Source organism: Arvicanthis niloticus, chromosome 11, assembly GCF_011762505.2.
Source record: "Arvicanthis niloticus isolate mArvNil1 chromosome 11, mArvNil1.pat.X, whole genome shotgun sequence".
Lineage (NCBI taxonomy): Eukaryota > Metazoa > Chordata > Mammalia > Rodentia > Muridae > Arvicanthis > Arvicanthis niloticus.
Genome location: NC_047668.1, coordinates 33,190,966 through 33,217,364, shown reverse-complemented (window position 1 = coordinate 33,217,364; position 26,399 = coordinate 33,190,966). Strand labels below are relative to the sequence as shown.

Sequence of the window (26,399 nt, the reverse complement as noted above, 5' to 3'; positions counted from 1 at the left end):
TAGCTTTTTCCTAATAAAAATTAAACATAAACAAAATTTGTGTTTTCTCAAACAACACAAAGATGTTTGTATACTTTACCACTTAGAATGAACTGCTAATTACAACCTAACACACTGGCAGTGCAATATCAAACTACTTACTCTGGAGGGATTGGAGACACAGTGGTTAATGTGGAAGGCCTGAGCTTTTTGCTAATTTACTGCATTTTGTAAATGTAACTTTTATTTTCCTGTTGTAATTGTCATCTTGGAGGCTCACTGCCTCCATCTTTAACCTAGGCCTCGTCCTGAAAGCTTCCAGCTTCCATATAATCTAACCTAATCTAGGCCTAGAATGTTCTCAGCTTCTGAGACTTACTTTTCTGAATAAGCTCACCCTTTCTTGTTTCTTCTGACCTCTTGTTGACTGGTTTTAACTCAGCTGTTCTGGCTCAAACTCCTCTTCAAGCTGACTGATCAATCCAGCTTCTTTCAATTTCTGACTGAATTGCTTTGCTTTGGCCTCATACTAACTTTGACAATATGTTCTAATCTTCTGGCTCCTTCTCATTCTCTGGCTTGTTCTGTCTTCACCTGTGTCTTGCTTGCTCTCTCTTCAGCCTGTTTCTGTAAAACTCTCCCAGCAGAACTTCCTCCTCCCCTTTTTCTCTCTCGGCACTGCTCTCTTAAGTAGCCTCTGTTTCCTGACTGTTGGGCATATTCTATGCTGTCAGATCTTTCTCTGATTCATCACGTTGTGACTCAATTAGACACCACTTTCAAACATGGATGCCTCCTTCTACAAACTAACTTTACCTTCATTGTTTGGGATTAAAGGTGTGTATTAAGAGCGTATCTGTATTCCAGCCAGAGAGATTAAAGGTGTGTGCTAAGGATTGAGCCACACCATTTAACTAGAAACGGATGGTTTTTCAGTAAATCACACAATCTCGAGAGGCACAGTGTGATTAAATATCCTGCAACAATGTTTTATTCCTTGACTTATTTGGGACAGCTCTCAAATTTAGAGCGATACACGCATTTATTCATGTCCCATAAAAACTTACCTCTCAAGTTCCTTTTAAAAATGTATCCTTAAAGTGGAACTCAGAATCCTAAGGCCTGCTGCCAGGGGCCTGTTTTCATAGTCAGATTTGTTATTTGCCATGATTTCCAGTGGGACTATCAGAAAGGCTCTCCCACCATAGAACCTGTTTACCTGTACCAGGGTCTCTATCCTGAATGCACATACAGACCTATGCAGAATCCTGTTCAAACATAGATTCTGACTCAGCAGTACCTCCCTTGGGTGATATGGTGCTTTTGTTCTTTAGACTTCACTTTAAGGAGCAAGGACTGGGAGAGTCAACTACAGTTAAGAAACTTGGGGGTTTTAGCTCTAGGTCAGAATTCCCTGAGACTTCCCAGATACTTGGTCGCCAGATGAAACTTTGTGCAGTGGTTTGGGGTTTGGTGTAATTTTATTTTTGAAGGTCTCTCTTTATGCTTGGCAGAATCTCCATTGTCCCCCTTCCAGCCCAGGTCCCACTGACAGAAAGTGATCATTCATCCAGAATTCTGCATGTCCCTCTGTGTCCATTCCTGCTGAGGTCAAGGCTCTGTGTCTTTTGATGGGACTTTACCAGTCAGTGCCCTGAGAAGTGCTTGCTCAAGGCTGGGGCAGGCTGCCTGGTAAATGTATGTTTAAGACAAGCTTTTAATAGAGATACACTTTTAAATAGTAACCAGGAACAAGACTCTCTTCTCTTAACGGGAATCCATTTATAGGACTCAGCTGTTGAGGCTCAAGGGTAGCATTAGGCTTAAGTTTAATCTTCTGTATACTGTAATTTACAGCAGCGAGGAAAGCACTGTATGTACAACTGTTTCAGTCATTCACCATGATAAATAACTATTGCTCTTGGCGAAAACAGAAAATGTGAGCTCCACTTCCCACTTATGAATATTGAATTGGCCCAGGCAGGCGTACACTGCACAAGTTTAAAAGGGGGCATTCCCTGATCGGTTATATGGGCCTCCTGGTCCCAACTGTCACTTTGCTGCCACACACACACACCAAGTTGTCTCTTGATCCTGGTGGCAGAGCTGTGGTACATGTCTGTTTCTGATGGGCCTTCACAAGGTCCCTGTGTTGATCCTAAGTGGAAAGCTGGTTAAAGGTTTAGTAACGCTGGGCGCTGTTAGAGACGTTGTCGCTGAGGCAGGGAACCACCCAGAGATCAGGGAATTATCTTGGGTGATAATCTGGTGCAGGAAAAGTAAAAGTGTGATTCTGTTGAATTCCTGAAGGAGGATGTCAGTTAGGGAAAGGGAAATGAGTGGGGCCAAAGGGGGGTAAGATAAAGGGGAACCACTCTTGGGAACCCAGAGCCTAATGTTACCTCTGCCAAATTCCTGTCAGTTCCGATACTTCACTGTCTGGTGATGAGCAGACACATAATACATATTTAGGTAGGACACCCAGGTGAAATAACCCTCTTTGCCCCGGTCTTGACTTCCAGCAATTCACTCTTTCTCTTCCCCCCCCCCCCCGAAAAGAAACAGAAAGAGGTCCTTAGGCTGCAGTCTTTGCTTGTCTGTCATTTCTGAGCACCACGCCGGATGGGGGATGAAGACGGCAGAGCACACATGAGCTGTGCTGCTGTCTGTGTCTGACGCTGTGACATCGGTGCTGTCTTCCATGGTCACACTCCTTGGTGCCATCTCTCAGCAGTGTCTCCCTGCAAATAGCTTCCCTGAAAACAGCCGTGAGCCACTTGTGTGCTCGCTGCTGCTGCCTTTGGCAGTTGAGTGTCTGTCAGCCTTTAGGAGGCCCTTACGTTGCCCCAGTATCTTGTGCCTTGTGTGCGCAAGCAGTCTCCCACAGTCTGTGCATTTGGGCTTACAGAGGGACACCGGAAGTACACCCGGGAGGGGGAGCCTTGCAGATTTCGAAGCTCCAAGAGAAAACAAAAGCGAAAACCAAAGCTAAGGTCACACCATTAGAACTGAGGCTAGAACTCCCATCCCACCGTTTCTGTGAACAAAATGCACAGCAATAGCAAAGGCACCGTGCTCACTCCAGGAGGCGAACGCACCTTTGGGGAAGTCTTCAAATTCACAGTTTCTAATGCAGGACTTTCTAATGCAACAGAGGAATCCATTCTCCAGCTTATGCATCACTCCTTCCTAGGACATCTGAGCTCTCTGTAGTAGCTCTTAGAAAAACACTCCAGCGATGTGAGACTGAAGGAGGCTCCTGGTCTGCTTAGAGGTTCCAATCCTATCCCTTCATTTCCTAGCCTGAAGATTCCATCAGCACCAAAGTTACCGTCATTTTAGCAGGCAACAGGCAGTTGGTTATGTTCTGTGTGAGAGTAAATTCTTTTATCATGCTGATTAGCGACGATGGCCGGGTGATGAAAGATGCAAACTGAAATGCCAAGTGGGTGCTTTGTGCATGTGAACCTAGTCACGAGAAGGGGTTTGCAGAAAGCTAGGTGTCAGCAGCCCTGCCAGCAGAGCCTAAGCTGATAGTTAGTATTCTGAAGCCCCAGCACAAACACAGATACATCTCCATCTTGACAACAATCTCATTCCCAGGCCTCCGATGAGTTTGTTAAACAGGAAGTTAGGTGGAAGCAGTCCAGGGAGAGAATTGTGTGTGACAGAGAGACTTGGCAATTTGAGCCTCCGAGACCTTGCTGGAGCCTCCCGCCTCTGTTTGCCCATTTGTGGAATGGGTGCTGTGATTCTGCTCCATGGTTATTATTAGAAATGATAAATTTGAAGTTGCCTTGGCATGTAACGTGTGCTAAAAATATGCCTTGCTGCCGCGTGGAGGCATCTTTAGATGAAATATATAATGAGGGTAGACGGGAAACATCAGTTGCTGGCTGCAGGAGCATGGGCAGAGACTGGCAGTGGGAAGGGAGGGTCCAGATGCTGGGCTGGGGAGAGCGAACAGAGCCCATCTATGAGGCTGTCTCTGGCTGCATGATGGAATGCTCAAACAAACACAAAATGGCATTCTGCAGGCTGGCTTAAATGTAGAAACAAGAGTCTGGGGATGAGTGTCTTTTTCACACTGAAGGCTCTGTATTGAAGCCCAGCACCCCTGGCTCCTAGAGGGTTGGGAGGAGTCTCCAAGTCAGCTAGTGTTCTTCGGGGCACCAGCTGCAGTGTATGAAGGGCATTAGGTTAGAGAGGCAGGCACAGGCTTAGGAAAGAACGTGACTCTCCAGCTACAATGCCTAAGCTTGATTTGGCCTCTGATGTTCCTAAGTGACTTCTTCCAATCCTTCAACCTTTCTATGCCTCAGTTTTCTCATCTATAATATGGGACTAATCTAGAACCTGGCCCATAGAGATATTCTGAAAGACAGAGTAAGCAAGTAGTATAGAAAAAAGCCTGGTTTGGGGACACATGAGCATGGTTTGGGGACACATGGTTTGGTGAGCATGGTGAGGCCTTTGTCTGAACTGTGGGTTTCCGTCCATGGTAGAGGTTGATGCACAGGTCATGTGACTAACTGGAACACATCTCTAGAGGCTTAAGATATACAAGGTATTCTGGCCAGCCCCCACAGACTTTAGATTTTTTGACTGTATATAAGTAAAAGCACCATGTTATTTCTAGCGATGGGAAGGACAGGGCTGCATCTGGAGTGATAAGCAGGCTCCTATGACCCACTGGCTGCCCAGAGAAGAGCCATGTGAGAGCTGTTTTGCTCAGATGGACCATACTGAAACCACAATGAATTTCCTTCTTGTTCCAGGGATATTAGAAGATATGGGGTATCTGTGCGCCCAAAAACAGATTCCAGGGGCCAGCATCCTGGAGCTTTATTTACTACTCATCTCTTGCAAGTGTGTTTTTCTCAGAGTTGTTGACTGATATTCTCTCTCTCTCTCTCTCTCTCTCTCTCTCTCTCTGCCCTGGAATCCTGCAAACCAGTTCACTTTTATCTGTCTTTCTCCAGCAGAGAAAACTTCTATCACGTAGAAGAACTCTTGCTTGCCTCATTCCCTCCTCCTCCCGCTGTACAGTGTAGGGTGGGTCCGACCTCTGCTGCACACATCGTTAGAAAGTTGGCACGTCAGGCTCACAGAGCAAGACTCTTGCCATCCATTGGTGAAAGGAGACACCAGTCATTTGCTGGAGGGTGTTTGCCAAAAATGTGGTCATACAATGGGAGGAAATGTTGGCTCTTGGCACAAGATCTAGTCCCCCTGGGCATGCACCCAGCCTGAACAGCTCCTTTAAAACCAGAAGCAATTTGTCATCTTTTGATTCTCTTCCAGCACTGTCCCTGTCACAGGTAGATAAATGAGGTAGCATATGGGTGTCCAAATGCAGAAGCAGCTACTCCCAGCAAGTCTTCTGTGGAGAGTACCCATGGGGTGGTCCTGGTTTCATGACTGTTGCCATAAGCAAATCTCTTCATTGCATGCCCCGTTTACACAGGCAGAGATGCTTTCTCAGAATCTCCCAGCCTCCAATGCACGCCTTCGGTAGGTTCTTCTCTCATCTCAGAACCCTCAAGTGAATCATCAGTTCGTGAGCTCAATGTCTCAAGTCTGTAGTTCCACAGAATGCGACTAATCAAATCAACGTCTCAGCAAAAGCCAACAAGCATTCCCGAATTAAAAATAGAGAGGGGTTGGACTTTTCTGTTTTAAAAAAGCCTTGATTAAGGAAAGCTGGCGGGTTAGGCGGATGTGCTTCAGTTCCCTCCGGTTGCAACCTCTAGAGCAGCTTTAAAGATCCCAAAGGGTTTTCTACAGGAGCCCTACAGACTTTAGATCCCATGGCTACGTAAAAAAAAAAAAAAAAAAAAAAAAACCCAGTTATTCGCAGGGAGATGCTAAGGCCTCTGAGCTAATTACTAATCAGTGTGACCAGTGTGTGACACCCCTGTAGTGAAGGAGAGCTAAGTGGGACAGGGGCTTAGTTAGGCATGCAGACCTTGTGCTCACATCAAAGGGCTGTGTGTTGCTGGGCCATTTGCACACATGTGATCTCTCTGAGTCTGAATTTGCCTCTTGTGCCTCTGTTCTTCATCTGCTGCTTCTGTGTTCACTGTATCCACTTGTAGAATGGGGAGGTAGCAAATTTGAGCCCCAGCATAGAAAGCACACCAGGGATCTTGGCTATCAGATTTTATTTAGACTTGTAGAAAAAAAGGGGCAAACGCCTGCTTCCTGGAAGCTGGTTTATTAGATGATCCGTGAACATGTGCCACGGTGGGTCCTTAAAGCAGTCGCGTATTTCATGTGTGCTAGAGTCATCATGCATGACAGAGTCATGTGATCTTTTCCTGTTTTAAAGCTTAACATGCTGAAACTGCTGTACCAGGTCCGTTGACTGACTCTAGAAAGGCTGCTTGTATTGACAGGATGATCGTTGGGGACAGATTTTGTGTGCCTCCTGTCCACTGAAAGACTTACCCATGACTCTCAGCCCTTGCATTTGCATCCCTGGATTTCCCTAATCTTGACAGACTTTGTCGTAAAGCCAGAGAAGGAAGACAGTGCAGGCCCGAGGAAGGCATTCCTTACTGTCTCATCACCGCCCTGGAGCTCGGCATCGGGCATAGTAGGCACTCCATCACTGTCTTCTGAAGGAATGAATGGGGGAGTGAATAATTTAATGTCTGGTCCTTTCAGCTAGGATGCTTGCCCCAGAGACGAGCATCAGAATACACAGTCAAGCTAGTGAGAGCGAATCCCTGAGCCCCATTTGAGTTTACCTTTCCACCAGTGTAGGGTATGAATGTGTGCATGTGTCTAGCAAGGTCCTACTTGACACGGGGACGTCTCTGGCCTGAAGACTGTGCTTTGAGGGGACTTCGCGACTCAGGTGCCTTCTTCCTTTTCCAGGTTCTCTAAGTAAATGCCTCTCAGAGCAGAGGTAGATTTTTGTTTTTTTAAAAAAATTTTTTTTTTAAAAATCCGTGGGATTTCACCAAATGGAAAAGCACCTTAGTTTTTGTTTTTTTTTTTCTTTCTCTTTCTTTTTTCTTTTTGCTTGTTTTTAACCAGAAAATACATCTAGTGGGCTGGGAATGTGGCTCGGTTGATAGAGTACTACTCACCTAGCTAGGCTCTGGGCTCAGTCTCAGCACTGCAGGAGGTGGAGGCAGAAAGATCAGAAGTTCAAGTTCATTTTCAGCTATATTTCATACTTGAGGCTAGCCTGGGATACAGGAAACACACAGACGCCTACACACACCCATGGGGTGGGTCAGAAGTGATCAACACAAACTACATTTTGCCCCTCATATACTATAAGAGATGGAGAGCCAGGTGCCACTTCCTTCATGACAGTCTGTGCTGGCAGAACACAACTAGGTCAGCTGGAGTATGGTGGTACATGCAACATGTAAGCCCAATTACACCTCTATCCCTCTGGAACTTATACCCCGTGTCAGATGCATTCAGCTGCAAAGTCAAAAGAAGACGTGACCTTTCTCAGACACTGCACGTGCTGAGAAAGGATATACAGGAGACGAGCCTGCAATAGCTAAAGGGAACATATTGTTGGTAAATCTTTTCATTTGGCTGCAGGCCTGACTGGTGTCATTTGGCCCCAGGATTCAGAAACAAGAGGGAATTTTCATGGCCCAAAGAAGGCTGCCCTCTATAGAAAGTCATTTTTCCTAATGCCAGATGTCACTCAGGATGGCCAGCAAGGAGGTGGGGTTTCAAGCCCAGGCCCCAGGGAGCTATTCTCTCCATCTTCTTTTCTTGGGAGACTGTGGGGATGTGTGGATACACTGGAGAGGCCAGGGACAGGTCACTTGGAAGTACTTAAAAGGTCAGGTTTCCTGAACATACAGGAGATGATGCAGAACTTAAGAAGGACATCATTGAGGACCTTCCTCTAAGGTAGACAGTGTGTATGAGTGTCCTAGGGCTATATAACAAGTATCACCAACATTTATCAGTGAGGAGTGTTGAAAATGTGTGATCTCGAACACATCTGTGGGTCGGAGAGCTAAGTGCTTCTGGCTCCAGGTCTCTCATGAGGTCACTATCAACCTGTCAGCTGAAGATGTGACCAAAGTTGGAGACCTGTTCCCTTGATAGCTCGCATCCCAGGCTGATGGCTGACGGCCTCCATTCCTTGCTCCTAGTACCTCAAGTCTCTCCACAGAGCTGCTCATAACTCAGTGGTTGACCCTCCCTAGAATGGAGAGAGAGTCCCAGAATTGACACACCGCCACTCTGCTTTTGTGTGTTTGTTAGAAATGATTCCATGCACACGTGGTGGGGGGTGGGGGTGAGGCTCACTGTAACAAGGGAAAGGGCATCTCCCCAAGAACGAGCCTCTTGCATCCACATCTTGCCAAGCTTGGAATCTCAGAGAACAGTAGGTAGGGTTTCTGGCACAAAGGGAAGGGGATTGTGATCCTTGGGACCATGTGGCTTCCACCTGACTGAGGAGAAGATGCGAGCTAGAAAACTCCAGGACCCAGGCAGGCCCCTTCCTTCCTCTGTCCAGGTCTGAAAGGTGATTTGTTCAGAAGGAACTGTGGTCTCTTGTGAGTGTCATGGCTGTAATTTATCCCTGAGAGGTGGAAGGGAATGGCTGCTGAGAGAGCCAGCTATTCCGGGAAAGAGCAGCAGCCAGCGTCAAGCCTGCTCTTCCAGTGCTTAGGACGGCAGGAACCCAAGAGGTGTCCTGGAGTAAGAGAGCATTTGGCTGGTGGAGAAGGAGATCAGGAAGGCAAAACGATGGTTCCATTTAGGAGACTAACTCAGATCCAGGGGGCCCACAGTCAGCCCTTTGCAACCTGGGTCCTGCTGAGCTTCTCCCTTGGTGTGAGGAGGTCCACTGTGGTCACCCTGTTCTCTTCAAAGGGTGCTGGGTAGCATTGCTCTGAGGACACAGGCCCATCGGTGGCCATACGTCTCTGAGTCTCTCTTATCTCCCCATCATCCCTAAGGAATAAGCTAATCAAACTTGCTGATGGTTTTACACTGAGAAGGAGATAGCTAATAACTTGGGTGACAAGTATTAGAATACAATGTGATGTGGATAAATTGGGTCCATGTATTAAGAGCTATAAAATGAGATTTCATCACAGCATGAATAATGGGGCCTGTAGAAAGGATTAATCAAATACCCCATTAAAAGGTATAGGAATTCCAGTCAGACCACCCCTGTTTAATTACACTCCTGCCCTCTCCCCACCCCACTCCTTTCCCCGTGAAATGGCTTTCTGCTAGGGAAAAAAAAAATATGGAAACGGAAAAAAAAAATATGGAAACGAGCTTAGAGGAAATAATGGGGAAGCTAGGACATGCGTTTTGCTAGAACCTGATCATGAAGACAGATGTAAGCGGCCAGTTTTTAATGTGGTGGGGGAAGGCAAATGGCATGAGCAATCATTGACAAATGTAATTTCCAGAGGCGCCCTGTTGATACCATTCAGCAAATGCCAACAAAGCATTTACTTTCCAAAGGGAGAAAGCAAGACAGCAAGAGAAATGCAAGCATCTCCTGGAGTGGAGCAGAGAGCCGCCAAGCCCTAGAACAGCGTCAGGTGTGAGCATGCGCAGTGCAGAAGACATCCAGCACTTCCGAAAGATCCGCGCAGGACTGGCTTTGTCTGCGGAAGGCTTCCTGGAAGAGGAGACCCCAGCAGAGAGCCCCGAATTGTGGACAAGCTTCCATGTACTGCGAATTCGTGAGCACACTCTGATGACAGGGTCTAGACAGGAAGTGGGCTTGAGCAGAGCAGGGGGCACCTGTGGGGCTCTTCTCTCCATTTCCTCCACCACCACCACCACCACCACCACCACCACCACCACCACCACCACCACCACCACCATCACCCTCACCACCACCACCACCTCCATGCAGGTCCAAGCTACCATCATTCACCTTGACAACTGCCATTGTTTCCAGCTGTTTTCCCTGCTTCTACTCTCGCTCCTCTACAACCCATTCTGCACACCAAAGTCAGAATCCAAATCAGAGTTGATCATGTGATTCCTGTGACTTGTGGCTTCCCCTTGTTCTTAAGTTAAAACTAAAAACTATTATCATGGCATCAAGGTCTGTGTGGTCTGAACCCACAACCTGTGCCAGGCTCCCTTTCATATGCCAGTGCACCTATCCTGAAGGTTTCAGCACAATGGGTCTTCCTGCCACAGGGCCTTTGCACATGCTCCCCCCCCACGATGATTTTCTTTCATCCCCCTTCCCACAGAACTCTGACTCATCCTTCAGAATACATCTTAGTGATTACTTCTTGGAAACATCCCTCATTTTTCACATCTAGACCTAGTATTCTCTCGTGTATTGAAAACAAATATTTATTGTATGAACATATGCTTTAATGTCTGTTCCCATAACTACAACACAAGTTCTTTGAGGGCAGAAACTTGGTGTTTATACCCCTCAGAGCCTATATGTGCTGACTGGATCATGGCATTTAGTTAGTAACAGTAAGACAAATAGAAAAATTATACAGACCAGTTTCTAGAAGAGCACTGTTAATGAATTTTTAACAGAATAAATGCCTGAATTTATGTCCAGACCCTGACACCTGCTGGCTACGTTGATTTAGTAAGTGATAGGTCCTTTAGAATCTGTGTCCTCGTCTATAAACCTGTGATACTAACAGCCACCTCATATGGTCATTGTGATAATTTCATGAAATAATGTATACAAAAGCATTTTTTGACTGTAAAACCAGATATAAATATACTCTGTCACTCTCTAAATGCCTGTACATTGAGTCCTTCTCAGATATCTGCTGGATGGATACATGGATGATGGTCAAATGGATGGGTGGATGGATGGATCAATCAGGAGGTGGCTGGGTAGAGGGATGGCTGGATGGAATGATGGGTAAGTGGGTAGGTGGATGGATAAATGGATGGGTGGGTGGGTGGATGGACAGATGGACGGCAGACGGATGGACATATTAACAGTTAATGAACTAGTGCAAGTGAGAAGAAGGAACCCAAATAGACGGAGACTTGGAGGAGAGGGGGAGGAACTGGTTGACTCTAAACCCCACCTCATGTTGATGGGGCCAGCAGGGAAGATGATGGTGAAAAATCACTTAACCCAGGCAGGAAGAAGTCACCAGTGACCTCAGGGCCACACCTCCTCTGCCTCTTCATGCCGGTGCCATCAATGACATGCCTTCGCTAGAGCTTAATCACTTTACGATTTTTGTCTTTGGGGGAGACATCAAATTGATTTGCGCATACAGCAAGATTGGTGCAGTTCCTCCAGCTGCTGCCAGTAGGTGCTGACAAGTGAGGAAGAGGCTGTCTGGGGCTACGAGAAAGCACTAAATATGCCCGTTCGGCCTAGAAGCCTTCCGTGTTTAATAAATTGCCGTGGATAATTGGTTTCAGTTTCAAGAGTGGTTTTATCTTTAACTCCCTGTGTTCTGGTAGGATTAATGCCTGTAGGTACCCACAGGGATTTGTGGTATGAGAACGTGTCACACTTCAGCTGCCACTCATTTGGGGAAAGTCACATGTATATCTGCACACACACACACACACACACACACACACGCACACGCGCGCACACACACACACACACACACAGCCCTTTTGATTGGCCACTCTGACAACATGGAGACTCACACACCTGGTCTACTCAGTCTTTGTGTAGGCATGAGATTAAGTGGCTGGACATGGGCCATCTGTCATCTCGTAGAAGATTGAGTAAGAAACACATGACATTTTTGACTCCAAATAGAGTTGATTGTATTAGATCTCAGGAGAGGAAAAAAGGTAAGAACAGACCAGAAAGAAAAGATATATATATTTTTTTTCACATAGTGATTGATAATATAAAATGTGGATTGATAGGTGTCTTTGTCCTTTTCCTGTAGCTATAACAAACTACCTGAGTCTGGGTACCTTGCTTAAAAAACAAAACAAAACAGGTTTATTTAGCTCATAATGTTGGAAGCTAAACACTCAAGACCAAGCAATCTCAACTGTTTGGTCTCTCATTAGGGATTTCTGGTGATATCACTATTTGATTCAGAAGCAGGGAAGGAAATGAGAACAAGCTGAAGGGACTAAGCATGTGGTTTGCTTCATAACAACACACTCTCCCTCCCCGGGAGGAGCATTCCCGTGACCCATGGCCCAGTTGTCTTGCACTGGGCTCAAGACAGAACTGAAAAAAGAGGCAGTCTTCAAAGAGGCTTTTAAGCAGGTTGGAGCAGCCCATGGGCTTCAGCAGGGATGACTCAAGAGCATGCGGCTGATCTAAGGATAGACTCATATGTGTTTTTTTCTTCAACACATCCCCCTGATCAAGCACTCAACTTGACAGCCCTGTGTTCAAATGTTCGGCCTTATTAGCAGAGTGGTTGCCTTTGAATAGATGCCCATGGACTAGTGAGGAAGTGCACTGAGGCCCTGGCCCATTTGTCAACAGGAAAGTCCGGCGCCTCCCAGGATAGTGTAGGCCCAAGCCCAGCAGATGAAAGACTGTTGCTGAGGTTGCATGGTGGGGCAGTAGCGTTGGGGTGTAACCCCTGATCCATCCTCCTAGTCTCTACAGAAGGGCAGATGCAGCACTGTGGAGTCCTTCCATTGTTCAAAAACAGGAAGCCAAACCTCCAGTTTCAGGTAGAAGAAAGTAATCACTGGGAACTTCCAGAACCAGACATGCAGTTCAGTTCCCTGCTCAGTTCACCTTGGCTAACGCTGCCTCTACTTGAGCTTAAACCTTGCTGTGAATGGAAAATGAGTATCTTGTGCTTTTCTGGAGGGGTCGAGTGAGGATTAACCACCTTACCGCATGCAACACACTTAGCCCAGCTCACCAGGCATGAGAAGTGAGCTGATAGAAGCCGTAATAGGTTTATTCCCCTGATAAGCTCTCGATTCCCTGCAGACATCACTGCTGGGCTCAGAGACAGGATTGGAGAAGGGTTGGGAGGGCGGCCAGTGAGAGGAACAGACTCAGAGAATTCTGGAATTCCTGGTGAGTTGGAGACTGCTCTGAGAGAGAGAGAGAGAGAGAGAGAGAGAGAGAGAGAGAGAGAGCGAATATGAATCGCTTAGACCTGAAACATCTGAGTTATAGCATCACTCAGCCCAGAGGAGGAGATGCTGAGACATGGTTACCACATCTTTCCGAATGGTGCACCAGGACCACAGCTAAGATGAGGGAGCTTTGGAGAGATATTCGCCCTTTCAGTGTGAATTGAGATTAATTTGGCTTTGAGAGTTTTAAATGCACACATTGTAATCATTGGCTGTACCCCAGGGCATTGTAAAATCAGGCTTGGAAATCTTTTACCATCTATACTCTGAGAGCAGGAACTCCATCTTGCAAGCACATTTTTTTAAAACTCCGGAGCCCAGGGAAGAAATTGTCTGCCTGTCAAATTTGCATTTAGTGGCTTCTCCCTGGTGATGCCTCCTGCCCTAAACCTTTCTCCACTGTGAGCTGGAAGGAGTCCTTGCAAGCCTGGTTTCTTTTACAAACACAGTTCTTGGGAGAACCCAGGACATAATGCTCGCCTGTGCCCAGTTCGGCCTAACTTCTGAGATCCCTCTCTGGTTGTTTTAGGGTCTTCCTCACCCACATCACTAATCCTGTAATAAAAATTTGAGAATAATTTCAGTAGCCTATTGAATTTGGAAAGTACATTGAATGTTGCTCTTTCTTTCTTTCTTTCTTTCTTTCTTTCTTTCTTTCTTTCTTTCTCTTTCTCTTTCTTTTGATCGAATTTCCACTTTGGAATTCTTTGTCTCCCTCCACAATTCAGAATCCACCCCCATACATGCTTAATTTTTCAATGGTAAAAGCCCTACCTCCTAGGAGGACACAATCTGCTTATTTTGTTCACTTCATGGATGCCAAAGCTTAGTAGTACATAACGTAGGGCCCTGGACTTATTAGGGGTGTCTGGAGGTCACCATTAAGTAGATGGGCTCTTTTATTAAGTCAATATTTGATAAGACTTTTCAAAAGTGCTGATAACCTGTTTGTGGGACTGCCTGCTGAGATTAGAGAAAGGGGAAAAAAAATCTTAACACTTGTTCCAAACCCTAGCACATGTCCAGATTTAATCTTCCTTTCATGTCTAATTTATATTCCATACATCTGGTGAGTCTGGGCAGTGGTTTAGAGTCTGTAGGTTTTTGCTGCATCAGCCTCCTTATTATGTAATCATGTTTGATGAAACCTAACATATACAATCCTGAACCCTGGAGCATCCTGTGAGCCAACGCTCATTACAGATGTGCTTCCTACTGGAGCAGACTTTATTGGAAGACTTCACGGAGATGCATTCCCTGAGCCACTTCCAATGGCAGAAAGTATAAAATCAAGGTGTATATATAAAAAAATCAAGGTGTATAAAAAAAGAGAAGAGTGGGCCACTGTCTCAGGCCCTGGCCCTTTGTGGCAGTTCGTGAAGCACCATGAAATTTGAAGACTATAAATGGCTCCTCCAGAGGGAGGACAATTCCCTGTAGCCTAGGGACTTGGAGCTGTTCTGTCCCTTCGGTTGTATGGTGTATGAAGGTGTCTGCTCAGAGTGGTACCTTTGCTGTGTGGTTTTCGGTGTCTGCACTTTATTTTCCTAAGATTTTTGTTTATGGAGTTCATATGGTGATCTCACCGCCTGTCTTTTAAGAATTTGTGCTTTGCAAGTGGCAATCATAGAATGAAATGCATCTCTGGGAAGTTTCCTGTGGCCTTTGTCTGTTGGCAAGATCAGGCCTGAGTAGAAAGAAGCCTGTGCATTGGGCTTCTCTGAGCTGTGGCTGCCGTAACGATTTATGCTTTTTTGGAACTTCTTATGTAGTTATTTCTTTAGCCTGCACTGCCTCCTCCCCTAAATCAGGCCTGGACCCTCACAGGCCCTCCTGCTTGCTGTCATTGCTCCCTGGATCATGTTCATTGTTAGCATGGAGATTTGGGGGGGGACTCATTCTTACTGCGGAACCTAATTCCTCTGCATCTCTTGTCCCCCTAAATGCCAGGCTTCAAGGGTTGGCTATCCTAAGGCTGTGGTCTTAGTGTCTCCTCTAGAATGACCCTCCCTTCAGCTTGTGATTGTTTTCTTTAAGGCCTTCATCCCCATTAGATGGAGATCCCCAGAGGTATTAGTTAGCTGTGTGGACATTTTGATAGGGTCAGGTCATAATGAATGAGACTGGAAACCTGAAGTGACACACAGAAAGGGCCTCAGAGGGGAAGGTCCGAAGTTTCACCCTTTCTTTTACTTATCAGGGTTCATCTGAACCTGTTAATATTTTTTTTAACTGAAATCTAGGAGTCCCACAAAAATGTAACATGTGGAGCTTTCACTGAACTGCCTGGATCCTATTGGTTCTGTGGTCTTCATCACACATGCCTGAATCTACACCTATTCAAGAATGAATGGGCTAGGTTATGGGAATACAGGCTTGGCCTGGTTTTGCTATTATTCAGTTCTCATAGTAGGCACTCAGTAAACATGTGTTAGATAGACAAAAGGAACCCATAAATAAAGGCCCAGACTAGGAGGCACAGTGTGGACTTAGAAAGGTCACTAGTGAGGAGGCAATGCACTGTCCTGGGGACATTTGGTAACCTCATCTCCACCACTGATGGACGTCTTACCATGCACCCTTCCACACGGTGCCTCCCTGGCCTTGAGAAGAAAGCCAGTCAATATACAGCACTTACTTGCAAAGTAAATGCCTTGGCACCCGTCCTCCCTCCTGCATTGCACTCTGGGGCCTGGAAATGTCTTTACGCACTGTTTCAAGTGTACTGGACACAGTCGCAGGAAGCAGCGGAGGCATGTGAGTCTGAGAATGGCTTAGTGGCATTTGAGGGGCAGAACTGTAACTACAACCTGGGGCTTGGAGCCCCACATCCAGTATACTTCATACCTGACCCTGCTGGAGATGCAGGTACAAAGGACGAAGATCCAGAGCCCAGTCTCATGAGGCTTCCTGGCTATTTCAGGCAGGTCTGTCAACAGATCCAGGAAAGACTTGCTGTTGTGGTTCTCAGAAACAGCATTCAGAATGGGTGACTCCACCGTTCTGCTGTCTGCTGGGATAGAAAGGAGGTGGGGAATGTCAGCAGCAGAAAACCCATGCTCAAAATTGTGTGTAGAGGTGCGGCCTTGTGATCCCAGTATTTGGGAGGGAAAGGCCAGAGGTCAAGAGTCTGAGGCCATCCCTGGGATACATGGGATTGTATCCCAAAAGGAGAGAGATGACAGAGAGAAACAGAGAGAGAGAGAGAGAGAGAGAGAGAGAGAGAGAGAGAGAGAGAGAGAGATCCAAGTTCATTACCAAAGCCTTGTTTTAAAACTGTTTTAGATTTATGTGTATGAATGTTTGCCTGCATGTATGTATGTATGTATGTATGTATGTATGTATATGGATGGATGGATGGATACTACATATGTGCCTGGTACTTGCAGGGGTCAAAAGAAGGTATAGGATTCCCTGAAAACTGGAGTTATAGATGGTCATGCACCAACACCTGTGGGTACTGGGAACCAATCCCAGGTCCTCTGCAAGAGTATCAACTGCTGTCCACTGCTGAGCCATCTCTCCAATCCTACAGAGGCCTTGTTTTTAACCTGTCAATTTCATCCATCCACAGACCTCATGGAAATGTCCTCACCAGGGCTGAGGAGACAGCCCAGTGAGTGAAGGTACTTGCCTAGAGAGCATGAGAACCAAGAGTTAGGACCAACACCATGTAAATGATGGGTGGACATGGCTTCTGCCATGTTTCTTCTTCCTCCACAGTTTCCAGTCCTTTCTCTCAGCTGATGTTGTCATTGACCCAAGAGAGCTGGCTTGAGTCAGGACTGATTGAGGCACAGACAGGCTACATGACTTGCCCAAGGTCACATGACAAACTCCTGGTGGGACTTGGAACTTGAGCCAGAGCCCTGCGCGGCCCTGTCCTTTTCCACTTCCTGTACTGCGGTTCTCCACAATGGCTTCCCTTCCAGCCATCTTTGAGGACTCAACAGTTGTAGCTTGGCTCACCTGTGAGCCCACAGCACAAGCTGCCACTAGCTCGGTTGCTGTTTTGCAGCAGTTCAGTGTGCACTGACCACTTTGCTGTATCTAATCACTTAATTAGTTTGTGCCTGCAAGAAAGAGCTGCTTTAATTAGATGCTTAACGGTGAAAATGTCTGAGTCGTTTGCCATAATCTGGATGGCATCAGGATGAGTGTAGAATCTTCCACCCCTTGTTCTTAATCCACTTAGCACTAAGGACACCGGGGATCAGTCATGCAGGGCACAGGTGGTGTGCCAAGGGCTACAGGGGGGCTGTGGCTGCATTAACAGGGAAGGCAAGACCATGGGGAACACAATGTGAGGGCCTTGGGAAAAAAGGGGCCTGGATGCCATCTGCAGCACCGGAAAGGAAGGAAACAATTTAGGACAATTGTTAGGAAGAGACAATTAGGTCCTATGTGCCTCATAGGACCAAAGAACCAATAGAATTGATCTTCTAGGAACCCAAGTGAAGCCAGTAGTGAGGTTCGAACCAGCTTTTCAGTTGATAGAACTTCTTAGTCATAACTACACATTGGAGGAAACTGGGAAGCCAGAATCCCACCAGTGTAACCCAGCTGGGAACCCAGTGATCAGACAGAACCTGAGGAGCTTTGTTAGGTGTTCATGGGGATAAGATTGACTGCATTTCCCAGAATTCCTTGCAGGGCAGTTTGCTCACACAGATAAGGCACACAGGAACTTCTTGGGAGAACTGGAGATGAAGAGGAGCTACAGCCACTTTGCCACATGTATTTTGTCACTTACCTGTCTGCTGTGGCTGTAACGTTCTTCTCCTGGAATCTTCTTCAGCTCCTAAGCAGGCATATGTGTTTAGCTCTGTGGAAAAGAGCCCTTGCTGCCACAGGATTTTCTTATCAAAGTCAAGGTCAAAAGCTACACGTAATGATAAGACCTTCAGCCCATTAAGGGGTTCTCGCTGAGCCCTGGGAGTTCTACATTGCTTCTGGTCTTCCCCACTTGCTAACCCTTTACCCTTTCCCCTTTCCCCTTTCCCCTTTCCAGTTTCCTGCCCCATAGATTTTACATTTAAGCCTTGGACACATATGCGGTGAGCTGCTCAAGCTTTTCTGGGGGATTTCCTTGGCTGGAGTTGGTGGGCCTCAATCTGGGAGAAGTCACCATGTAGTGTTGTGACCAGTCTCCCCTTGTGTGTCTTATAGTGGCATAAAGAGATCTGCCACCCTCACCTGCCCCTTATTACAGTGACTCGTCGACAAGGTTAAAGCCGCAGGAAGCTGGGAATGACCAACAGGAAGAGGAAGAGCCACTGTTGATTGACAGCTTTGTTTTGAGGAGCAGTGGGCAAACCGGTACAGATTTCAAAGAGTGATCGCTAAGTATCATTTTGAAAATAATTAGCATAAATATAAAATTATATTATTCACCATGTTTAATTGCTTACAAAATAGACTGTCTGAAATGCTCACAGGTTAAGGGCAGAAGAGGCTCTGGGCCTGGAAATAGGGGCTTACCTTTCCTTGGAAGTCAAAGCAGACACCCTCTGAAGCACATGTGGGCTGTACATACTGTTGCAAGTGCATGTGGGGGAGTGACATAAGGCCCTGTGGGAACAGCTGGTAGATTCCTGTGGAGCCCAGTGGTACTCCAGTGGATGCATAAAGACACTATTTATAGCACAGAGAAAATCCTTCTGACCTGGGTCATTTTTTAAGGATAGTGTGTCTAGACTTCAGCTCTCAACAGTGAGTTTGGACCTGGTGGAGGAGAGGGCAGGTATGCTGACTCTGTTCTGGACCTGTTACCTCAGGAGACCACCAAGTAATGCTTCATCTTGTCCTTAGTGCCCAGGGTGGGGTATTTATAGCCTCTCTTAGTGGCTATCCTGAATGTAACAACTGTGACCGTTCTGTCCTCTGTTCCCATGGCACAACTAACAGCCCCAAAGACAGGAAAGCTTATTATTATTATTAAAGTTTATTATGAAAGCTCCTGAGCTTTTATAATAAAGTCATGATAGGTGTAAAGGCATCTGTTAAGAAAATCGAATCAGGGCTGGAGAGATGGTTCAGTGGCTGAGAGCACTTACTGCTTTTGCAGAGGACCCAAGTTCAGATCCCAACACCAAAGTCAGATGGTTAACAACCACCTGTAAGTCCAGTTCCATTGGATCCAGCACCTTCTCCTGGCCTCCTGGCACACCCACACATGTAGCATATACTCACAGACATATGTGTGAATAAAATGAAAGGAGTCTTTATAGAAGAGAAAGAAAATCAAATATCAGGTACCATCAAACTTCTCTTGAACTTTCTTCTTTCCTAAACTGGTCAATGGAGATGCTTGCCTTTCATCCCAGCACTTGGGAGGCAGAGGCCGTAGGTGATCTCTGAGTTCAAAGCCAAGGTTATCTTTAGTCTATAGCCAAGGCTACACAGAGAAACCCAGTCCTGAAAAATAGAAAAGAAAAGAAAGGAAAAGGAAGAAAGAAAGAAAGAAAGAAAGAAAGAAAGAAAGAAAGAAAGAAAGGAAGGAAGGAAGGAAGGAAGAAAGAAAGAAAGGGTGTTGTTCATTCTTGCCAGGCGTTGTGGTTCTCTCTTGTGATCCCAACACTTGGAAGGCAGAGGTAGAAGGACTGCATAAGTTCCGAAGTCTGCCTACGCTGTGTTGTATGAATCCAAACTCACAAAGAAAGTCCCTCTATTTTCTTTATCCTTTTTTCTTTTCAAAAACATATGTTTTTTAAAATTTATGTTTTATTCTCTCTCTCTGCCTCTCTCTTGCTCTGTGCATGTGAGAGAGAGAGAGAGAGAGAGAGAGAGAGAGACAGAGAGACAGAGAGACAGAGAGACAGAGACAGAGAGACAGAGAGACAGAGAGAGTCAGAAGACATCTTCCTTCCTCTCCTGCCACATGGATTCCTGGAGTCTAACTCAGGTCATCAGGCTTGGCTGTAAGCACCCTTTACCCCCCCCCCCCCCCCGCCATCTCAGCTCTTGGTGGCCCTTCATCTTTTTTTCCCCCCACTTCCAGTACTAAAATAAAAATTTCACCAGCTCTGTGTTCTTAACTAAATTTATATGTTATTGACTGGTACATCAAACCACAAAGCTCGTACATATTAGTAAGCGTTTGTGATGTTTTGATGCAAGCCATCATTGATTACTGAGTGGGTGCGTCTAATACATCATTCGTTTATTTTCTCTGAACTGCTTGAGAGTAAGTTTCAAATATTATATCTATTTACTATTTAAATATTTAAGTATAAATACCCAAAAATTGAAGGTGTTTCTTTTAAATAACAGCAAAATCATCAAAATCAGGAAACTCCATTTCCTCAATTATATATTGTGACAACGTTAAAAACCAAAAAGATAATTTAAATCCGGAATTATGCTGCATTTAGCTGTCATGTGTCTTTTGTCTACTTTACCACTCCAGTCCTTAAAATTTTGGAAAGGTATGAGCCAGGAATGCTATGAAGAGGCCCTCCAGTTTTTCCTAGTAGCTGGTGTTTCCCTCAGGTTCAGGTGTGGGTGTCTTCTGAGAGTGGCAAGACCTAAGGCTGGAAATGTAGAAAGTGCTGGGGAAGAGAAAAAAGGGAGGGAGAAAAAGGCCATTAGGCAGGCACTGGGCAGCAAGAGATACCTGAACAAGACGGACAGATGCTCTCTCAGTCTGGGTACAGTACATCTGATTCCATCCTAAACGAATGGCAAGATCATCAAAATCAGGAAGAATACCTTGAACCTGAGACAAACACCAGCTGCTAACTAAAAAACAGAGGGCTTCTTTATAGCATCCTTGTTCCGAATGCTAAGGCCAGGAGTGGCAAAGGAGAAAGAAAAAGAGCCCTTTCCCCAGCAGATTTATTCTTCCAGTCATACCGACTGTGTCTAATAGGTCATTGCTCCTGCATGGAGCCTCTGAGAGCCAGGCTGCTTCCATGGGCCCTTGTATATTATCCCTCAGTGACTCAGATATGCATAGCTCTCATTTTAGAAATGGGACAATTGAGGCCCAGGAACACAGCCTTCTTGTGCAGAGGCACCACTGAAGCCAGGGTCTGTGGCTCCCGCTGTCTATCTTGCCATGTTGTTTGAGACCCATTCACAGGCTTCCTCCCAAATCAGCCTTCACCCCGCTCCAAACAAGACTTGAATGGAGACGCAGCTCTATTTTCCACTCGTGTCAGCGGTTGATACTTGATTAATATTTGGGATTGCTGTCTCAGAGAACATCATTTTCACAGATGCAGAGACCAATTTTGCTGTTACTGAGGCAGAAAGATCTATTTCCTTCCAGTCAGCAAGTAGATTTGGAGGGCGCTGTAACCACCAGAGTGTTCTCAGTGGGTCCTGAAAGGAAGCAGCGGCCCCTTGGCACTGTAAGCATCGATAGTTTGTGCGCCAAAGTCCCCAGCACCCCAACATGCGGACCACTTGGTACATTCTATGAGTAGCCATTGGCTTCTAAAGTGAAAAAAAAAAAAAAATCCTGAGTGATTGTGACTGTCCTCACCATGTTGCCCTGAGGGGCTTGTAGAGCCCCAGAGAGCTAATTTCTTTGACAGACAGAGGTGGTGATCAGAACAGCCTGACCTGCCTCCTTAACCCACCAGAAACTAGCACTGAAATTTGCTCTGTCACTGGGGCTGAGCAGAGCCGCAGCCTCCTGCAATGAACAGTGCCTGCAAGCCTAGCTTTGTGCAGCTGCACCGGGCAGCAGTGAAAGCAACCGCAGCAGGAATGCTGAGTCCTGGCCCTGTGTCTTGCACAGACCTTGGCCTTTCCCATCCTCGGTTCATAGTCTGTCCTTTTACTTGCTCTTTGTTCTTGTGTCTCTCTGTCTTAGTCACTGTTCTATTGCTGGGAAGGCACCATGACCATGGCAAGTTTTATAAAGAAAAAGATGTTTCTTTGGAACTGGCTTACGGTTTCAGAGGCTTAGTCCGTTATCATGATGGAAAGTATGGTAGCATATAGACAGACTTAGTGATGGAGAGGTGGCTGAGAGTTCTACATCCAGATTGGCAGGCAGCAGGAAGAGAGAGACACTGGGCTTGGTTTGAGCTTTTGAAAACCTCATAGCCCACCCTCAGTGACACACTTCCTCCAACAAGGCCAAGCCTCCTAATAGGGCCCCTCCCTGGTGACCAAGCGTGATGATCCCAAGATTTCTAACAAGTGTCACAAGCTTCGTGAACAGCTCCACTTAGCGCTACCCATTCAGAAAAGAGTTTCAATGTGTCTTAGTGGAGACAGTGGTATAGTAGACCCATGGCCATTCAGGGAGAAGCTTGTTGTCAGGTAAAGGGTGATGGAAAAGTATGAAACTCGGTTGATCACATACTGGTCACAAGGCATAATACTGGACAAGTGCTGGAGACAAATTGCCCAAGTTCAAATCTCAGCCCTGCTACCAAATATCAGCAAATTATCGGACTTCGGATTTCCCAATGCCCAACAAAACAAAACAAACCAGAAAACCTAATCCACCATGTTGTATTGAAGACTGAGTCGGTCAACAATTGTAAAGTACTAGAGCACCTGGTCCATATTCAGGCTGGCAAGGCTGAGTGGTGGGAGAGAGGACAGGAAATAGCGTCCTCAAAGCATTTGTTGTATTTAGAGACCCCAAAGTGGACACAGGGAGGTCTCGGTAGCGGAAATAGCAGTAGCCAAGGCTCGGAGGCAGATGTGCAAGGACGTACAAAACTGGGAGTTTGGCTTGACTGACTGACACGGCTGTCCGCCTGAAGGGAACACTGGCGAGTGGTGAGAAGCAGTTGGTATCTGGTGCAGGAACTTCCTGAAGGCCAAACTGAAGAGGTAAGAAAAGTCTTACTGTGGAAGCAAACCAAGTGCCTGCCAGAAAAACTTTTTTTTGAATGCATACCAAGTTTGTGCCGTGTGATTGCCATGTATGGATCACAGCCGCCCACTATGGGTTTCTTCAGCGTCATTTCATGAATGCTCTGTGGTTTCTGTAAAGGCCTCCTCTCTCACTGTCTGAGTGACCATTCAAAGCAATTAAGTGATGAAGTGACCTTGAACCAGGTCTCCAAAAGGGTCACGTAGTATGGAATTCACCTGCTTATTAGAGCTTCTAGCCTTCAATCTGGAGGCCACCCTTTGCCAGTGAAGTCACCTCTGGCCACAGAACTATAAATAGACGGCACGAAACACTCTTCTACTTTCTCATAATTCTTTTTTCTCTTAAATTCTTGTGTTGCAAGACTGGGGGTTTAACCCAAGATCTGCTCCATGCTAATCAAGCATTCTAACACTGAGCTGTACCTCATAATTTAACCCTTGGTTTTCCTGCAGCAGGGTCTCACCGTGGATGTGACTTCAAAGTTAAGATCTTTCTGCCTCAGCCTCCTTGACACCTAGAATAATATAATCACACAATAGGTGAAAGTCTTAACTGTTCATTCTCTTTCTTTCTCTCTCACACAAAGGGTAATTGAAGGAATACTGGAGCTGCATGCCACCATGTGACCCTATAGGCCACTTAACTGCCCCAATAGTCAAGGTTGAGGAATTCATTTGTAACATGAGGTGTGAGGTGTGGGGTTCTGTGTACCTCCCTGGCTGAATTGCCCTGAGAAGGCAATTAAATGAATTACCCCAGAGTAAAGCAGGTGGAACCACATGGGTAATTCACAGTCAGTGTTTGTTGTCAGCATGGAGAATGTTTGTAAAATCCTTGGTCTGCAAGATCACAAGGGGAAAGGAGATGCACTCACCCAATTGGAAGATGAGTGTGGGAGTTCATAAAAGCATTGTATTAAGAAATTTATGGCAAAAATCTAGAGAAAGCAGAGTCTTTTGTAAAAGTATAAGTTCTCCTAATTGTCCCCAAAGAAATAAAGGATCTGAGTAAACCACTAACATTACATTAGAATATCCATTAACATGAGAATATACATTAACAATACATTAGAAAGCTTATTTAAGGGATGCTCCTTTTCAAAGTCCGTCATTTTATGACTTATAAGTAGTAGTCTTCAAAACCCAGGTAACGTCCTTTATTATTCAAACTATTTGAGACCAAAGAATAAGATGAAAATCTCCCTCAATTGATTTTATGAAGCCAGCATGACCTGAATCATCAAGTCTAAAAAGACTGTGTCTCTTCCATCTCAAAAGCTTTGAGGCAAAAGATGACCCTGATGAAGGCGGAGGAAGGAAGCAAGGTGAGGCGTGTGCATCAGCACCTGCTTTGAAGCAGAGCCTCTCTACCTGGCTGCACTCCGGTCTCCCCGGGAGCTAGGCCCTTGGTAAGGTTTCAAGTTCCTTATACCCACTGCTCTAAGGTGCCTCCAACTCACAGAAGCTCACAACCTAGTGTGCACCTGCAGATCACTTCAGCTCTCAGGCAGTTGGAGGCAAGCCTTTTTTTGCAAAACCATTTGCATGGTCAGAGCTAAGAAGCCATGTCTTGGCTGCAGATGTGGGACCACAGAGGTGCACGTGCCTTGTCTCGAAGGCTAGAGACCCAGTGGTGATGGATCTGCTCCTGTTTTCAAGTCCTGCACCAGGAGCCTTTGTCTCCTGCAAAGGAAAACCAGGAGAGCCCGGGGAGTTTTCATGTGGGGAAACAGTGAGATTTTTAGCAGATCAGTTCATTACTGTGCTGCAAAGTGATTAGGCCCACGTGGTAAGCAGGTCACATAAATAGTTAATGAGCAGTGAAGACGCACAGTTAATCCACATTTTCAGACCCCTTATTCTTCACACAGTTCCTACATTCAGAGTACTCTAGGCAGCTACGACCACTGGACAAATCCATAAAATTCATCTCTTCACAAAATCCTGCAAAGCTCTACAGAAGAAGGGTGATGTTCTGAGTCCCATTTCTTGGAGTTCCCTGAGCAGAGACTCTAGGGTTCCTTTTGGTCTTCCATCCTCCTCAAAACCTTTCCCTGAAACAACTTGCTTTTTTTGTCTGTTGTCAGCTCCCTGGAACTGGTGTTACAAATGGTCATAAGATGCCACAGGGGTGGTAGGAATTGAACCCGGAAAAGCAGCCAGTGTTCCTCACCACAGAGACTCTACCCAGCCCCTCGAGCCCTTGTTTTTCAGTAAATAATAATTATGAAGTGACATGAATGATTGTTGTCATATCAAGAATAATGAAATGAATGGGCCATTGGTAGAGGCGTGCTTCATTTTGTATGGAGCGATGCAAGCCTGTATACTTCCACAGTCTTCCACTGTAGTAGAGTACCAGAAAGCAAGCGATCTGGGCCGTCCAGAGCCTCTGAATCTTTAAACAGTGAAAGAAAGAGCAAAAATGTGGAAAGGTAATAGACAAATGGCCTGTGTCCCCTGATGGCTTTATAGTGTGACAGCTGATGGTGTGGGAATCAGTGGGTTAGAATTAGCAAAGTATCAACTGGTGAAGCTGGGTAGTGGGTAAATACATATGCTGGGCTTTTTGTATATGTTTGAAAGTTTTCCTTAAAAACAACAACAAAAGCTATAATAAAGGAAGTTGGGTCTTTTCTGTTCCTAGTGCAACATCCTATGGCCTCCCCACACTAAATTCTGCCATGTAATGATTTAAAAAGAATAATACAAGCCTAGTGAGATGGTGCATGATTGTAATCCTGGCACTTAGAAGACTCAGGCAGAAAGATTGCAAGTTGGAGCCTAGCCTGAACTCTGTAGTAAGACTGTCTTAAGACAACAAGAAAGAAGGGAGAGACACACATGTTGGTAGAAAAAAAAGACTGTCTATTAGAATGATCCTAAACAGGCCCTGGACCCTGAACCAATGGAACATCCCAGAAGAGGGCCTGAAATCTCTGCAGAGAGGCAGAAGTGTTCAGTGCTTGACCCAGAGCATGCGATGCAAATGCTATCAACAACAGATATTATCCGTGTTATTATAGGTGTTGTTAAGGGTAGCCCAGGACATGCTGATCCAGTGGGAAGAATTCAGGGAGCAGAATACCTTCTGGGTATTTCATCAGAAACTGTTGTAGCCCCTGTAAGTGAGCATGCGCAGAGAAGGGTGAGTCTTTGTCTCCACAGTGACTGCACCAGCAATGTCTGTTGGCCTAGCCTTTTCAGATCATGCTGACAGTATTATGCATACCACCAGGAAGAGGGAGCGTAAATCCAGAGACTGAGAAACACCAGAGTTTGGGTCTACTTGTGGCTCTGGAAAGGATATCTGTTCAAATATGGATTCTCTCATCACTTGCTCTGTTACTCTTTTTGCTGTGTCCTGTATTTTCTCCCTTGTTTCCTTTCCCTCTCCCTTTCTTTCTTCATCCCTTTCTTCTTCCTTCCATCCCTTTCTCTCTTTCTCTTTACCGCCCTTTCCTCCTCTTTCCCCTCTTTTTCTCCCTCCTTTCCATGCCTATTGCTCTTAATTACTGTGTGGAAGATTTATAGTA

General features: G+C 45.8%; 1 protein-coding gene across 10 annotated transcripts in view; it reads left to right on the top strand.

Annotated features, from left to right (window-relative positions):
• Window positions 1-26,399, top strand: part of Atxn7l1 (ataxin 7 like 1) — a 220,496-nt gene that overhangs the window by 84,056 nt on the left and 110,041 nt on the right. The window contains exon 4 of one of the 10 annotated variants that reach the window (XM_034514147.2): window positions 9,451-10,716. The exons of the other annotated variants lie outside the window; for them this stretch is intronic. Within the exon in view, the coding sequence (XP_034370038.1) occupies window positions 9,451-9,536 (86 nt within the window). The 3' untranslated portion in view covers window positions 9,537-10,716. Of the gene's footprint in view, window positions 1-9,450; window positions 10,717-26,399 lie in introns of those variants that run through there. 10 annotated transcript variants of the gene reach the window in all.